The sequence below is a fragment of the Pelodiscus sinensis genome, chromosome 22 (genome assembly GCF_052426305.1).
Source record: "Pelodiscus sinensis isolate ZL-2025 chromosome 22, ASM5242630v1, whole genome shotgun sequence".
NCBI lineage: Eukaryota > Metazoa > Chordata > Testudines > Trionychidae > Pelodiscus > Pelodiscus sinensis.
The window spans coordinates 11,801,512-11,817,225 of NC_143073.1; the positions used below are offsets into that span (position 1 = coordinate 11,801,512).

At 54.6% G+C, this 15,714-nt stretch overlaps 1 protein-coding gene across 4 annotated transcripts; it reads right to left on the reverse strand.

The window, feature by feature from the left end:
• Positions 1 to 380: 380 nt before the first annotated feature.
• Positions 381 to 15,029, reverse strand: LOC102449497 (intelectin-like protein). Of its 4 annotated transcripts, none has more exons than XM_075908144.2 (9): positions 14,756 to 15,029; positions 14,596 to 14,656; positions 13,421 to 13,484; positions 11,491 to 11,640; positions 7,619 to 7,866; positions 6,759 to 6,917; positions 2,815 to 2,935; positions 2,200 to 2,303; positions 381 to 657 (listed from the first exon to the last, which is right to left on the reverse strand). In XM_075908144.2, the coding sequence occupies exons 3-9, from the start codon at positions 13,476 to 13,478 to the stop codon at positions 505 to 507; spliced, it is 993 nt and encodes a 330-aa protein (XP_075764259.2). In that variant the 5' UTR covers positions 13,479 to 13,484; positions 14,596 to 14,656; positions 14,756 to 15,029; the 3' UTR covers positions 381 to 504. The 4 variants fall into 4 exon arrangements, with proteins under 4 accessions (XP_075764259.2, XP_089628523.1, XP_075764258.2 ...); XM_089772397.1 differs by having other exon boundaries at positions 14,596 to 14,660; XM_075908143.2 differs by lacking the exons at positions 14,596 to 14,656; positions 14,756 to 15,029 and adding an exon at positions 14,240 to 14,486 and having other exon boundaries at positions 11,491 to 11,654.
• Positions 15,030 to 15,714: the final 685 nt, after the last annotated feature.

Sequence of the window (15,714 nt, forward strand, 5' to 3'; positions counted from 1 at the left end):
AGAAGGAAGTACTTCTTCAGCTAAGGCACAGGCAAGCTGTGGAACTCCTTTCCAGAGGATGCTGGGAAGGCCAAGGCTACAAGGCTCAACAAAGAGCTAGATCAATTCAATGGCTATTAACCAGAGGGGCAGGAATGGTGTCCCTAGACTCTGTTTGGTGGAAGCTGGGAATGGGCAACAGGGTACAGATGCTTAATGATTCCCTGTTCTGTTCACTCCCTATGGGCACCTGGCATTGGCCACTGTTGGAAGACAGGATACTAGGCTAGCCGGACCGTTGGTCTGACCCAGTGTGGCCGTCCTGATGTTATTATGCATTGGAAACCTCTCTGCACGCTCTGCATCACATGGGGGAGGGGGAAATCACACCAAGACTCCAGCCCACTTCAATTTCTTTATTTGCATCACAGATGTCCAAGCTGAGGCCATAAATCTCCTGCCAGGGAGCAGCTCTGGCTGGAAGGAAGCAGTGTCCGTCACTGAGGCACGTCGGCCTTTCCGGACTCAGCGGTAGAAGAGCAGCACTGCGGATTCAAGCATCTCCCTGGATACGCTCCATTCCTGATGGGTTCCGTAGCCGTTCCAGTCAAAGGCAGCGAAATCGCCGCACTGACGTGGGCTCTGTTCTGGGACAAACCCTCCTCCACCGATGCAGTACTGGGGAGGGAACAGAGGAATTGCCAGGCAGGAGCAGAGCAGGGGCCCATCTACTCTTCCGTCTCCAGGCCAGTGCCAGCTACTTCAGAGGAAAGTGCAAGAAACCCTGCAATGGCCAGTTGGCAAAGAATCTGCCCACCAAGAAAAGTTACCTCCTGCCCTTCTGCTGAGGTCAGTAAGCCCAGGTCTACACTAGGGAGTTAATTTCGAAATAACTCCCCTTGTTTTGAAACAACAAGTGGAGCGTCCACACTACCAAGCCTATTATCATATATATAGTAGCCCAATGTCTGTAACGCTGAAATGCTGCCTGTTCCCCCTGGGCGGCCTGTGTTGCCTGGGGAGTGCGGGGCCCAAACGGCCGCTTGCTCCCCCGTGGCGGCCTGGCTGAGCGGTGCAGAAATCAGCCGAGGTCCACGGCGAGAGGGGAAGGGGGGCAGGGCGGTGTGACAGTGGCTCCAGGCCCCGCCCCCTGGCCATGAACGTCACCACCCCGCCCTCCTTCGCCTCCCACCATGGCACTTGGCTGACTTCTGCGCCATTCATCCAGGCCACTGCGTTTGGGCTCCAGGCTCCCCATGCAGCACGAGGAGCGCGGAGCCCAAATGGCATTTTGGGCTCCGCGGTCCCCCGAGTGAAAGGCAGGAGGGGGAGGAGAAAAGAAAGAGACAGACAGAGAGAGAGGCAGGAGGCTTAGGAGAGCTGAGAGAGAGAGAGGGGGACGCAGTAAGAAGAGGAGGAGAGAGAGAGACTGGAGGCTCAGGAGAGAAGACTGACATAGAGGAGAGACCTGAAAATCCCATCTTATGACAGGCTAATTGGCTAATTCTGAAATAAGGGGCTGGTGTTTCAAAATACTAACTCCTGCTTTCCACGAGGACTAACGCTTATTTTTAAATTGTTATTTCAAAATAGCAGCAGAGGAGCATCCACTTCACTGCTATTTCGAAATAACCACTCTACAAAGTCATTCAAAGTCATTCAAAGCAGCACTCCCCAGTGCTTCCTAGGGCTCTAAGTTGAGGTGATGCGTCCACATTAAGGGAGCCTGCCTCGGACTAATTTCGAGGCTCTCCTGTAGTGTAGTGAAATATTTAGTATTAATACCTCCCATGAAAACTAAGTTATTTTGAAATGATTTCCTAGTGTAGACATGCCCTGAAGCATAAGGGTTTCAATCCCTTTCTAACTCTTGCGACTAGAATCTTCGTTGTGGTGGCCTTTGTGCTGTCACTTAACTCGAGACAAAATGATCCCAGAGGCCAGAATCTGGCTTCCCCTTTGCTCTGGTGTGAACGTTTGCCCCAGGAGCAAGGCTGGTTTAGGCCCCTGGGTTTTGTTATTTTCATTTACTGTTTGCATTGCAAACAGCCACTCTGGTGCTTGGTGCTGTACAGACACAGGACAGAAATATGGCCCTTGCCCCAAGGAGCTCACAGTTTACCCCTCAGCACAGGAATTTGGGGAAAACCTGCACTGGGAAGATTAGTGGGAATCAGAACACCCTTGTACCATAGTGCCCTACGCTGGCCAGATACTCACATGCTCAGTGTTACAGCCAGTGACTTTCACCCCAGCACACAGAGCCATGGCCGCCTTCTCATGATTAAATACACGGAACTGGACGTAGCCAGGGACGATTTCAGCTGGTGACAATAAAAAGGGAGGTCAAGATGTTTGTTTGCCATGGAGAGGTGGAGAGAAGTAACAGAGCTCCGATCCCAGGTGGTGCCCTTCAGCTAGTCCCTTTGTGTGAACTGGGACTGCCCAGGCAATAGGGATGAGGGACTCCAGTCCCAGAAATGATCGGGAATTGCCAGTCTCAGCCAGGCTGTTCACAGCTCTGTCACTTGTACAGCATCTTTGACCTTCCTAAGAGCTGTTCTGTGTGCAGTTGCCACGTAGCATGTTAAAGTGGGGAACACACACTGTGCTCTCTCTCCTGGGGGTTTCCCATTCACTCTCTCTTCTTTCATTGTTTTCCCTTTCTCTAAATTAGCGATGCTCACACTGCAGCCCGGCAGTTTTTAATAGAGTATTAGAGGTGGGGTGATGGGCTGCTCCAAGAAATACTCTGTTAGAACTGAAGTCCTTGGCAGGGCTGATTTGTGCGGGTGGGAAGGTTAAACACGCACGCTCGCTCGCTACCAGCCTTACTTTTGCCATTTGGAGAGTAGTAGCTGCCAGTTTGCTGGGCATCACCGTAGTCGTAGATGACGGGAACGGAGGGACCATTGTTGGTGTTGCAAATGCCGGCGCCGTATTTCACTGGGTATTTCTGGAAGACACAAACACAGCGAGCAGCCAGGGTTAGTTTGTGTCCCTGTGGCAGGGCAGCTCCAGCACAGACAGGGCAGCGTAGACTAACCCTGGTTTCTTCAGTCAGTGCCACTTCCTGTGCCGGCCAGTGCTAGGGCACAAGAGAATCTGGCATGTCAAGGTGTCACTTGGGCTGGATTTATCAAAGACTGTTTGGGGCAGAAAGGGTTAAGCGACTTGCAAGCTAAATAACCTAGATTGAACCACCAAAGGCACATTGGAAAAGTACATACTGGTGCTTGGAGCTATGGACCACTAATGTTAAGTAGATAAGAGCTTTATATGGAAACCTGGACTGTAAGAGAATAAGAGGTAAACAGTATAAATTTACTCATATCTTGCTAGACATTAACCATGTAAACAAATGGTTCCTGCCTGTCACTATTTTCTACTACAGTAAGTCAAAGATAAAAAAGGAATTAACATTTTGATGAATTTGGGGTGTAACAATATCATTGTCCTCATTTCTCTTTGAGCTACCTGTAAATGATGGATAGGCACTTACAGGCCTTATGTAAGTGCATAGGAAATAGGAAATCTTACTTCAAAGCCCCAATGATTCATCCAGGGAATGGCTACAGTCAGGAGGCTCCCAAACCGCTACAAAAGGAATTGGAGGACCCTGATCCTGCATCTCAGATCTGCTTAAATTTCATCAGGGGAAGTTTGTCTCAAACTCCAGTCTGGACATCCCTGATATTGGACTAGAGCCTGAGGAACTAATTTTGAAAGAACTTTCTGCAATGCTGAAATTCACCATATCTACTGCGAAACTGACCCAAGAGGTGTATTCATGCCTGGATGTATTAGGATCTTTTAACCAAGACCAAACATTCATTGACATGGTCAGCCATGTGTCTGATCCTTTGGGACTGGTAGAACGTTTTAGATGATGAGTAACATTTTCTGTAATCCTCATTGTATTTGATGCAGCAGCCAGGGTGGGAGCTCAGTTCTGGGTTGCTTTAAGGGAATTGGCCTCTTAGTAACCAGTTAGGTATTGGAGAAGCTGTTTTGTTGCTGCTTTGATGAAGTGAAGTATTCAAATGACCACCAGCTCGGGGAATCATATGCCCCATTCTTTGCAATCTCAGTGACCCCCCCCCCCCAAGGGACCTGGTCACAGCAGGGGGTCCACTAAGGAGCTGCCACAGTGCAGGCAGCACATGGTAATAGGTAAGGATTAGCATTGTTGACCCAACCCAGCCCAGCCCTGAGAACATGCCCCTGCTAGGACACTGAATCCTAAAGCTGAAGCTCAAAGGTGGGTCAAGGACTTATCCAAACACCAAAGCACCGGTGTTCAATAGCCTCCCTCCTACGCACTGCATCTCCAGGGCCTGGGGTAGGGTCAGTCTCCATGGCCTGTTCAGGCCCTCTGCTGAATCTGTCAGTATGTCAGCAGCAAGCGGGGGTGGCTTCTTTGGGCCGTGAACATCAACAATTGGCTGAGACTGACCACCTCGTCTCACACTAAGGTCACAGTAAGACTCCAATTGGAGGGGGAGGCTCTTTGTCCCATTAACAGCCCATAGGCCCCCATGTGACAGGACATCTGGCCCTATAAGGGTTAAAACTCAGCCCTCAGAGAGGGCTAAGATGGTGGAGCCTGCAGCTGAATTTCGTGTTGTGCACCGGTACCGAATTCATTTGGCTTATTTGGATGTATCTCCTCTGCTTGCTCCATCAACTCCTTTGGTGCCTGCTGCCCCCCAACCCCTCACCCTCCTCTGCTGTCCTGACTCCTGCCCTTCTCTCTGCTCTCAGCCTTCCTGAGACCTGCCCCCCTCCACCAGCCCTTCTCTCCCCCCTGTGCCCACTCCAATCATGTGAGCTACCCCGCCTCATCCCTTCATCTAACACCTCCCTCGCCTCTCTCCTCTGGTGCTGGTCCCTCCCCTGCAGGTGTCTGCCCTTCTGCTTCACCCCCAGAATCCCCTGGCACCTGCACCTTCCCTTACCCCTGCACCCTCCTGGTCCCTCCCCCTTCCCTCACTGCCCCTGCCCCCTTTGCCCTTTTTTCCCTGATGCCCATCCCCTCACCACCCTCTGCCCCCATTCCCCTCGTGCCCCTGTGCCCTCACACATGACTTACTCCAACCCCACCTTCCTCATGCCTACCCCTTCTGTCAAGCCTTCTCCTAGCACCTTCTCCTCCAATCCCCAGTGCCCTTCCCCTCTCCTCTTCCAGCATCACCCTGTCCCCCCTCCCACTGACACCTCCCCTCCTGCCCTTCTCCTCATTGTCTCCACTTCCCCCCTAGCATTTGTATCTCCTCTACACTGTCCCTTTGGTGCCTTCCCCTTTCTTCCCCCTCCTCTTTCCTCCCCCTCCATACAAGCCCCTTCCCCTTTCTTCCTCCTCCACCCTCCCCCACCGCAAAAGCCCCTTCCTCTCCCACCCCTTCCTCTTATCCCCCCCTCCCCTTACCTTCAGCTTCTGCCTTACAGCTTTCAGGGCTGGAGTCAGAGCCAGCCCAAGCTGCAGGGCCAGGAAGGGGCACCCCCGGGGTGCCGTATGGTGCTGCAGAGTAGGGCGGGGATGCCCCCAGGTGCCTCAAGGGTGCCGCGCCATGCTGCCAGGACGGGCGGCGGTGCCTCAACGGCGCTGCGCAGGGCTGCCGGGCTGGGCGGGGGAGTTCCCGGACACCTCAGGGGTGCCGCATCGTGCTGCTGGGCCATGTGGTGCTGCCGGGCTGAGTGGGGCTCAGGGCGCAAAAATGGCTCGGGCTAGCCAGCCCTGGACATTAGGGCGTGCCTGGGCACACCCGGCACACCCCGTGTGCACGCCTATGGTCCTGAGAATACTAGGGCTGTAGTTAGAGCAGGACTGGGGATGGGCAGACAGCGTTGGGGAAGCTTGGGCCAGGCAAGCTCCCATGCTGCAGGGCCTGAGGCAAGGCCTGAGTGTACTAAGGCTGTAGGGAAACAGCCAGGCTGCGTCTAGACTGGCATGATTTTGCGCATATACTTTTAACGGAAAAGTTTTTCCGTTTAAAGTATTTCCGCAAGAGCGTCTAGATTGGCATGGATGCTTTTGCGCAAAAGCATCTGTGCCCAGTATAGACGCGCTTTTGCACAAGAAAGCTCCGATGGCCATTTACACTGGCCCTCTTGCACAAGTATTCTTGCACAAGAGGGCTTATCCCTGAGCGGGAGCATCAAAGTATTTGCACAAGAAGCACTGAATTCTTACATTAGAACATCAGTGCCTTTGCGCAAATTCAAGTGGCCAGTGTAGACAGCTGGCAAGTTTTTGCACAAAAGCGGCCACTTTTGCACAAAATCTTGCCAGTCTAGACACACCCCCAGGGTAGTAGAAGGCAATAGGTCCCCTCCCCCTTGCCTAGGATGAGTGGCCATTGCAGACTGCAGTTTGCCCCTGGAGGAGGAGCTAGAGGATGACTGGCAGGGGGTCGCTGAGGCAAGGTGGGTCTAGGGGACTTGGGAGGAGAGGACCCCAGACTGCAGGGGCATGGACAGAGGGCAGTACTAGGAGGAAAGGGCACTGTGGGCAGGAAGGGACGCAGGGCCAAAAGGCAGACCTGTGACAGAGGCTGAGACCAGCAGAGGGCACTCTTGAGGCAAGGCAGCTGATTCATCAAGTGACCAGCAGGAGGCGCCAGGGCAGTGAGTGTCTCCCCCATGACACCCAGGCACGGAGCACTTGTAGCATGTTGAGGATTTACTCGCCCCAGCTTCTCCATCTACACTGTGACCAGCAGAGCCACCCAATCCCTCCCGTGCCTGCCCTTCCAAAGCCCCCAGCCCAGCACCGTCACCTGGTAGAGTTTGAAGAGGTTCCCCCCCTCGGAGGGCAGGAAGCCCGTCTCGGTGTGGTACCGCAGGATGGACCTGGTCTTCCACTCCTTCAGGGGCGTCTTGTTGGCCACGTGCCACACGGACAGGTCCTTGGCTTGCAGATCGTAATAACCCGGGTTCTGAAAAGTAAGGACCCTGCTAAAGCCTCTCGGTCACATCCCGGGTATTAACCCAACAACCACCCAAATCACCAGCTGTGGTGTATTTATCCTGACCCCCGCCCCACTGACCCCAGAAGCTCCATCCCCATTGTACAGGGGGCAAGTGAGGCACAGAGATTAAGTGACTTGCCCTAGTTTACTCAGGTAGCTTGTGGCAGGACAGGGAATGGATCTCAGGGATGCTGCTGCCTTGACTACTAGACCCTCTCTCCCATCTAACCCCTGTGCTGCGGTGGGAAACCTAAGGCCCGGAGGTCAGATACAGCCCCACCTTGCCTGAATCTGGCCCCAGAAGCTAAGGGCTCCACCCCCAGAATTCAGGTGCCCACACTGGCACGCCAGCCCTCCCCCCTTTCCTTCCCCCACTGTGGGGCTGGAGCACACTAGCCCGGGCTGCCCTAGGCTCTGGTGTGCGAGGGGAATATGGGGAGTGTCTTTCTCCTTCTCAGTTGGGGGCCACGTCAATGCGGTTTTGTTTTTATTTTTCTGGTTCTCACTTGTGTGCAGCCCCCAAGTGATTTTGATGTGGCTCAGCGGCCCCAGCCCAAAAAAGGTTCCAGACCCCTTGCCCTATGCCCACGTCCCCCACCGGCCCACGAGCATTCAACCACATTTTGAGGCACCCTCTCCCCAGCAGTGGCCATAGGGGAGGGGCCCACCTTGTAGTCGTCGCTGGTGGCGCCCACCGCGGAGCCGAAGGTGTTGTAATTGGCCCAGTTGCCCTCTCCCTCGGGGTAGTTGGCGTTGCTCCCCTGCTGGCTGGACCAGCGGTCGCCCTCCGTGCACTTCCCATAGATGTTGTTCTCGTGCACGCTGGCCACCAGGGTCCAGCCGCCCCCATTGGTGGTCATGTCGCAGAAGGTCTGGTAGGTCTCGCCATTCTTGGTGCGCAGGGTGTAAATCCCATCTGTGGGGGGTCGGGGGAAAGCGGGCAGCACCAAGCTGGTCATCCAGGGCCAGGGAAAGGGGAAGGGCCCTCTCAGAGCCACCCAGCCTGGACAACAGCTGGTGCTGAGGGGCTCAACCCTAAAAACAGGACTTGCAACCTCTGCCCTGACTCCTGTCTGAGCCCTCAAACCGGGGTCTGTCAGGGTGGGGGAGGACGGAAATTTTGAGAGAAAATCTCTGAAATTCTCTGCCAGGACAATCAGCCAGACCCTGGCAAGATTTTCTCTGCCAGCAGCTGCTGGGCCTGGGCCCAAGCAGCCGGGCACTGGCCCAGAGCTGAGGTTTTGAGTTGCTCCTGCCACAGGCAGGGCTCCCTTCACATGGCTTAGTGGACAGCGTCCCCCCGTGCTTCACCTCAGCCAAAGGGCCCCTGCTCACTGCCAGTCCCAGCCGTGCTGGAGCCAGCCCCTGGGTGTATTTAGAAGGAACCAGTGTAGCACCAAGAGCATCCCTATGCCCGAGGCCCCCTGGTACCTTGCTGTGAGGTTCAGCTGGCCTAAGCAGTCTGTGCGCCCTCCGACCCCCCCGTCATCATAGTCTGTATCTGAGGGGTGACATCCTGGGTCCCCTTGTCCCTCTAATCCCCAGAGTGACAGGGCTACACCTGCACTGCATTGAACCCGGATGTCAGGGGAGCTGACAAACAGGCTGTCTCCAGACAAAGGAAAGGGACGAATGCCTCAGGCCAGCTCTGGCCAGATTCAGGGGGTGGTTCATCTGCTCAGGAGGCAGCCGGAACAGCTTGTTTGCATAGTAAAAATCACCAGTGAAAACAGACAGGTGTCCCCACCCAGCAGGAAAAGAGTAGTAGCTGGTGTGGCAAGGTCCTTGCTCGGGCCCCTTCCCTGGGATGCCTTCTCTGTCCACAGCTTTCTGGTACAGTCACCCGCGCCTTTTATTGTCAGGGTCGGTTCCCCACCACCTTCTATTTACAGAGCTTTGATTTTCTAGCAGTTAACTCAACCAGCCTCACCTTCTGACTTGGGAACACACTCAGATACACCCTAGTTCCAGGTTCCTCCCCTTTCACTCTCCCTCTGGCTGATTTATCCAGCCCTCTGGCTAATGAGGCCCAGCACTGCCCTTCCCACCTGGGCTTGCTCAGCTGGCTGTAATTGGCCTTTTCAGCCAGGCTGAAGTGGCAGAGCCCTGGCTTAGTCAGCAGGCGGTCATACCTGGTTCACTGGAAAGGCCTATTGCACCATACAGAGAGGGTGTGAATCCCTGAATAAGGTTGCCCGGTGTCCAGTAGTAGGATTACCAGGTAGACCCCCCTCCCCCCCCAAAATACCAGACATACTTGATCGTGGGCAGGGGAGGGAGGAACCGGATGGGGTTTGGCCAGGAGGAAGGGGGGCAGGAGGCAGGGAGAAGGGGTCGGGGGCCATGGGGCTGGCCGGGAGGAAGAGGGATGGGAGGCGGGGCTGTCGGGGGCCACAGGGCTGGCCAGGAGGAAGGGGGGGCGGGAAGCAGAGCTGGGGGAGGGATTGGGGGTTGGGGGGGCTCAATGGGAGGAGGGGGGAAGGAAGGAGTGTGCAGCCACTGGCCACAGCTGGAGTCCAACAGGCCGCGCCCCCGTCAGGCACTCCGTCTAGTTGCTAGTAGAAGCCGGGCAGGGGTGGGGGGAGTGTTTGGGAGCCGCTCCCTCTGCCCGGCTTGTGCATGCAACCAGAGGCTCCCAGCTGGGAGGCGGGGCCACGATCTGCACGCAACCAGAGGCTCCCAGTGCCAAAGCCAGGCAGGGGAGGGGGGAGTGACTGGGAGTCCCAGCCACTGCCCCCGCCCCCACCCCCACCCCTCCCAGCTTTTGCACGCAATCACAGGGCTCCCAGCACCAATCGCGGCCCCACCTCCCAGTCGCTCCCCCGCCCCCGCCAGGCTTCCATCCGGCACCCAGCTGGAAATTCAGAAAATACTGGACACTGCACATATCCGGTATTTTCTGAATTCTTCTACCGGACAGAGGGTGCAACTACCGGACTGTCCGGTAGAAAACCGGACACCTGGCAACCCTATCCGGTAGTGACCCGGACAGTCCAGTATTTTCACCTCCTGTCTGGTAAAAAAAAAATTCAGAAAATACCAGACACCTAAAATGTCCAGTATTTTCTGAATTTTTTTCCTGGCCAGGAGGCGAAAATACCAGACACCTGGCAACTCTACAACACACTCAGCGGGGCTAGGGCCGGGGCCAGGCCCAGCCCCCAGCCTCCCCTGGACCCTGACACCCGCAGCCCCCCACCCTCAGACCCCATGCTTATCTGGTTCTGCAGGGAAGCTAAGTTCTGGCTTGAACAAGAGCACAAAATGGCTGCCAGCAAAAAGCCTAAAGACCAAGGGGAAGCAATGCCTTCCTTGGGTCTTAATGCTCTATCGCTCTCCTGTTCCTATCCCTATTCCACTATTCCAACTCCGCACTCACTCTGAAAGGGGCCATGCTATTTCAATTTTTTTTTTTTTTGCTTAATTCTCAGAGTCCTTTTTTTTTTTTGCTCAAAAATTTCGCTCTCCTCCCCTCCTTTTTGTCTCTCTCTCTCCCCCCCCCCCCCCCGAATTTTTCCCCAGGTGTGTTTTTTTGGAGGGGGGGTGTTCAGTATTTTTGGTTCAACCATCTGGCAACCCTACCCCTGAGTTATCCTTCACCTGAGGAGCCAAGGAAAGGCTGAGCCTGGGGTTCTGGAGGCATCCTGACTAAGAACTCGGCAGCCATTCCCAGGAAAGGAAATGCCTGGAACAAATCCTGTAAAGTTACGTTGCTGCCGTTAGACAGTGAGGCCTCACTCTTGGTTGTTGGGAGCCTTTCTGCCTGCAGCCCTTTGACTGGAACTCACTGTCCACCTCCCTGACCTCGCTACAGCAGCCTTGTTTGACCACTTCTCTAACCGGCCCCGCACGGCACCTGGCCTAAGGAGATTGTTAGCTCCAGGCCAGGGAACCCGCTGCTGTTCCTGGCTCCCCAATGAAGTTGCAAACGTAACAGTGTCGGTGACTGTGCAGTGCCAGGGGCGGTGTGCTGCAGGGAGACGTCTCCGCGGAGCTCAGGGGCTGGAACTCACTGAGTGCCTGGCTGGGGAGGTTTGGGCTGGGAGAGCCCAGAGGAGTTTGCTGGCGAGACAGACAGGCTGGAGCCAGTTGTCAGTTGCAGCACAGCTCCCACCTGTGGGGGCTGGCGGGGCTTAGAGTATCCCCAGCAGTTTGTCTCAGCAGCCCTGGGGATGCAATCCCCCACCGTGCCCATAGGCAGGCAAGGTTGCAAGGTGTCTTGCTTTGAACCAGACAGTCCAGTATTTGAGTTTTCTGTTCGGGAAACAATTTGAGAAAATATAAATGAGAAAATAGAAATGTCCAGCATTTTCCTAATAAGATGTAATGTAGATTGTGATGTAATGTCAAGTGTGTCCGGTATTTTTGTTGAAACCATCTGGCAACCCTACAGGCAGGCAGGTGCCCCTGCTCCCAGCTTAGACAGCTGAGTGCATCTGAATCGACTGGACCCAGCTGTGGAATTTTTGGTCTGAAGCAATTCCCCCAACAGAAGCAAAGCAGCTTTTGGCAGGTCCAAAGATGCCGCCCCCACACTCACCTCCAGCTCCATCTCGAGTGGATTTAATTTCCTGGCAGCTCCGGGGCAGGCCCTGGGAGTTCTGGTCACCCTGGGAGCAGGACGCCTCTTCCCAGTTGTCCAGCAGGTCACGGATGGCAAATTTCAGATCAGTGGTACCCACACTCTCAGCTGCACAGGGGTTACTGAGGGGTTAGTTAGGGGTTTTCTCTGGTACAGCCAGGACAACAGTGCCCTACCTCCCGCAGCATCGCCAGCCCACGAGAGCAAAATAATGAGTATGGTCTCCCAAAATCGGGATGTTTTGCCCCAAAATCCTGAGTTTGGAATTTTCTTGAAAGATGATCTTGTGTTTTTCAGTTTCTCTTTTGTTAGCTGAGTCCGCCCTCGCCTTCCCCAGGGTTGTGTGACAATTAGTGTTTCCTACTCTCTCATATGTATCAGGGAAGGGGATTTTATTCCTTGCTACAGGAGTCTTCACCTTGCCCCCATCTGCCTCCCCCTGCCCAGCAATTCCATCTATTCCCCAACCCCCAAATCAACCCTGTCCTCCCAGGTCCCACATCCCATCTGCCCCCACCTCTGCTTCTTGCGATGATTCTCTGTCCCCCAACTCCCAAACTAGCTTAGTCCAGTGCTGTGCCTACTCCATATCCAACCCTGCCCCCAGCTGCACATCTGTCCTGCTCCTATTCAGCCCTCAGCCTCACTTCTGCCCAGATCCCCCTCTGCCCCATCAGTCACACCTCTACTCCTCCTACAGCTTCTGGGCATTGATTAACCCTCCCAGACTTAGGGCTGCAGCAGGATCCCCATCTCCCTCCTTCCTACAGAGATTGGGTGTTCCGGAGGGGTGGGAGAGGAGCAAAGGACCCATCCTCTCCCTGCAGCAAAATGTGAAGCCGCGCTGAGCTGCTGGGATCTTTAGCTCCTGCCTGTGTGCAGGGGAGCAGATAGGGAGAGGCTCTGTCAGCTTCCCGAAGACTGAACTTCCAGGGGGCGGCTGGCGCGTTTCACATCACAGCAAGAGGCCTCCCACCCCGGCTGACATGCCACCCCTCGTGCCGAATCACGACAGCTGTAGCCATGTTACCATCATGGTGCCCGGTGGGGTCCCAGTCCCTGGTGGGGCCCAGCGCTGTGATGGGGCAGAGCAGACATGACCAGGTATCAGTGCTCTGGGGGTGACCCCAGACCGACTTTAAAATGGAGCGGAGGCATTTAGAAAATCCCCATTTAAAGCCTGTTCCACACCCTGACCTCAGCAGCAGAAGAGTTTTATGGGCTTGAGAACCAGAGACAGAGGCCAGCTGGCAGGCCTGGCTTGAGAGGGAGTGGGCCGGAGACTCAGGGCTTTTGAAAATCAGGTTACGTGTGCAGGTGTCTTTTGGGGTCCAGATTTTCAGAGTGAGTTTGGGAGCCCAACTCAAAACACCCGAAGCCTCTTTGAGGTGTTTCACGACAAGCCCCCAAATCACTCATCACTATTGTCACTTCTGGGCTTCAGATAACTTTTCATACTTAGACAGTCAGCTCTTTGGGGCCGAAACTGTCCGTCTGTTCTGGATTTGTACAGCGCCTGGTGCCAGAGGGGCTTAACCCAGGACCAGGTCACCAAGGCACAACCGTAACACCAGGCACATGTACACTTCCAGAAGGATAGACGCTCCAGACGTTGATGCTCTGGCATTCCAATTAGCAGGTCTGGTAAGGACCACTAAATCAAACACTGAGGGCACCCCCAAAACCCTGGAACAAGGAGTAAGAAAGATGGGAAGTTTCTGGGAGAAGGCTGCCTGCCCGTTGGGGTCTCTATTGGTCCCCTTGTGTATCAGAAAAGTCTTCCCTGGCCCAGCCCTACCCCTGTGTGTATCACGGCCCTGACCCAAGAGGCAGGGTCAGTGTTGGGGAGAATTATTTCCCAGAAGAGGGAAAGGTAACAGCCACTTACCGCAAGGGGCCGCCCTGGTCAGGGGGAAGAGGAGCAGCAGGAGAGCGAGTTGCTTCATTGTTGCCTTTGCAGCAGGGAAAACAGGGGATCAGCTGGTTAATAGCCAGGTTTGGGGGTATCAGGGCTCCTCCCCAGCCCTCCTGCTCCCAGGGCTGTGCTGGCTCTCTGCCTAACCTGCCCATGGCATGAGCACCCTGCAGCCCTTGAGTTCAGTGGGGTTTGCCTGAGTGGGGAGGGGGTGGCCTTGCAGTGACGTTCTTAGAGGAGTTTCCATCTTCAGAGCCCACTCAGGGCTCAGCGATGGGCTTGTGGGGCCGGAAGCTCAGAGGCGCAGGTTGGGACGGGACCATGGTGCCTGCAAGAATTGCTGGGAGGAAACCATGTAGCATCACATGCACAGTGTGAGCCCTCCCCCCCGGCTCATCCTCTCCTAACTGAGCCTCACATCACCCCTGTAGGGGGCACCTGTCTCATTATACCCATTTTGCAGGTGTGGAAACTGAGGCAGCAAGGGCCTGATCTGAAGCTCTTTGAAGTCAATTCAATGTCTCCCCTGGCACTTATTGGTGCTGGAATCACATCCAGAGAGGGGAGGGGATCGGTAAGCAAGCCCCATCTCAGACCTTTTCCTAGGCGTCTCCTGGCCACGTTTCACTCATGCCGCGGTACCTGTCTGCACGCTGCACAGGCACAGCTTTGGGAACCCAGCCAATGGGCCCTGCAGCACAGCTAGCCAGGGCTAAAGACAAGTCGAGGGGCTCTTGTGGTTGAGCCTCTGATTCAAGAGAGCAGCATTCACCCCCTCTGTCAGGGACTCACTGAGCAGATGTGCTCTCTCTGGGCTCAGCTCCCCAGCTGTCCAACAGGGGAGAGAACCACCCCTATTTAAATCGTGGTCCTCTGAGGAAAAGTCCATTGAGGCGCATGTGTGCCGAGGTGCTGGGTAGCCAAATGGGCTGAAGCAGTGCAAGAATAATGCCTAGCACTGTCCATCAGTAGATCTCAAAGTTCTTTACAAAGCAGCTTAGCAGCATGATCCTCATCTTAGAGAAGCAGAGAAACCCACAACTTCTTGGGCTTGCTAATGCTACTGTTTGTTGTGTTGACCTATCACCACTGCTGCTACATGACATCACAGAGTAACATCCCAAATAAGGGGGAGGGTCAGGACTCACCTGGGTCCCTAGTTCCCGTGTTGCCGCGGTGTCTAACAGCAGAGTTCACTAGCAGAAGCTTCTGACTAGAGAGAGAGAGATTGTTCCTCTGATGCACCAAATGCAAATCGAACCTTTTTAAAGGGAGGGGAGCCACCCAATCAATGCAAACACAACTTACAAACACCAGAACTCTCCAGACAACCAACCCAGGGGCCAAGGAGAAGGTTCCCAGCAAAAGCTTTAAAAACTGTCCAGTCTAGTTCATCAGCCAGGGACCTGTATTTATTGATGCACCTCTGCCAAACCCAGCCAGGAAACTCCGTGTTAATTATCACGGATTGTTTGCAAGCTACAGCTGAGTATTGACTCAGGTGATGGAGTTGAATGATCCTGATGAAGCCAACAAGGAAGTTAGAGCCCCGCTAATCCTACTCTGCTGTAATAGAGAGGCAGGTTAAAGCAGGAACTTTGAAACTTTATCTCTGCCCTTTGTCCCAGCTTTGGAACAGTCCATGGGGGATAGGGGTTGACAGACTGGGCCGGGTCTGGACACCGCTGAGGGCATCCGCTCAGGGCAAATTGCTCAAACTCAGGGCTCCTTACAGCCCCAGACTGGAGACCTTCCCAAACAGGCCACAAACCAGTCACCCCAAGCGCTTCAGCTTCCAATCTGGTCAGCCAGAAGCCTCACGAGCAAATCCCCTCTGACACCCCAGCTCTTCCTGTGCCCCAATCAGCCCCGGGCCTAACAAACAGGTGAGGGGTTATAGAACCCAATCTCACCTTCCCAGAACAGGTTCTTCCAGTCCCAAGAAGCCAGCCACAGATCGCAATTAATTTAGACTCTGGACCTAACCCACAACATCAGGCTGAGCCAGTCCTTTAGAATCTAAAATCTAAGGCTATGTCTACACTGGCGCGATCTTGCGCCAGAGATATGCAAATGAGGCTAAGCGTGGAATATTGCCAAGCCTCATTTGCATATCTAATGAGCCGCCATTTTGCGGAAGAGGCTCTTGCTCCATCTACACTGCCCCTTCTTGCGCAACAAAAACTCTCTTGCGCAATGCCGTTACGCTGATTATTTTCAGGAATAACGGCATTGAGCAAGAGGGTTTTTCTTGTGCAAGAAGGGGC

What these genes read in the sequence shown, in the direction of transcription:
- LOC102449497 (XM_075908143.2), bottom strand. Translation starts at nt 14,336, where the DNA reads ATGGACTTTTCCTCAGAGGACCACGATTTAAATAGGGGTGGTTCTCTC. An exon ending in CACTCGAGATGGAGCTGGAG is followed by an intron (nt 7,867 to 11,490) that starts GTGAGTGTGGGG and finishes GACCCCCCACAG; the next exon opens with ATGGGATTTACACCCTGCGC. An exon ending in ACCTCTTCAAACTCTACCAG is followed by an intron (nt 2,936 to 6,758) that starts GTGACGGTGCTG and finishes TGTGTCTTCCAG; the next exon opens with AAATACCCAGTGAAATACGG.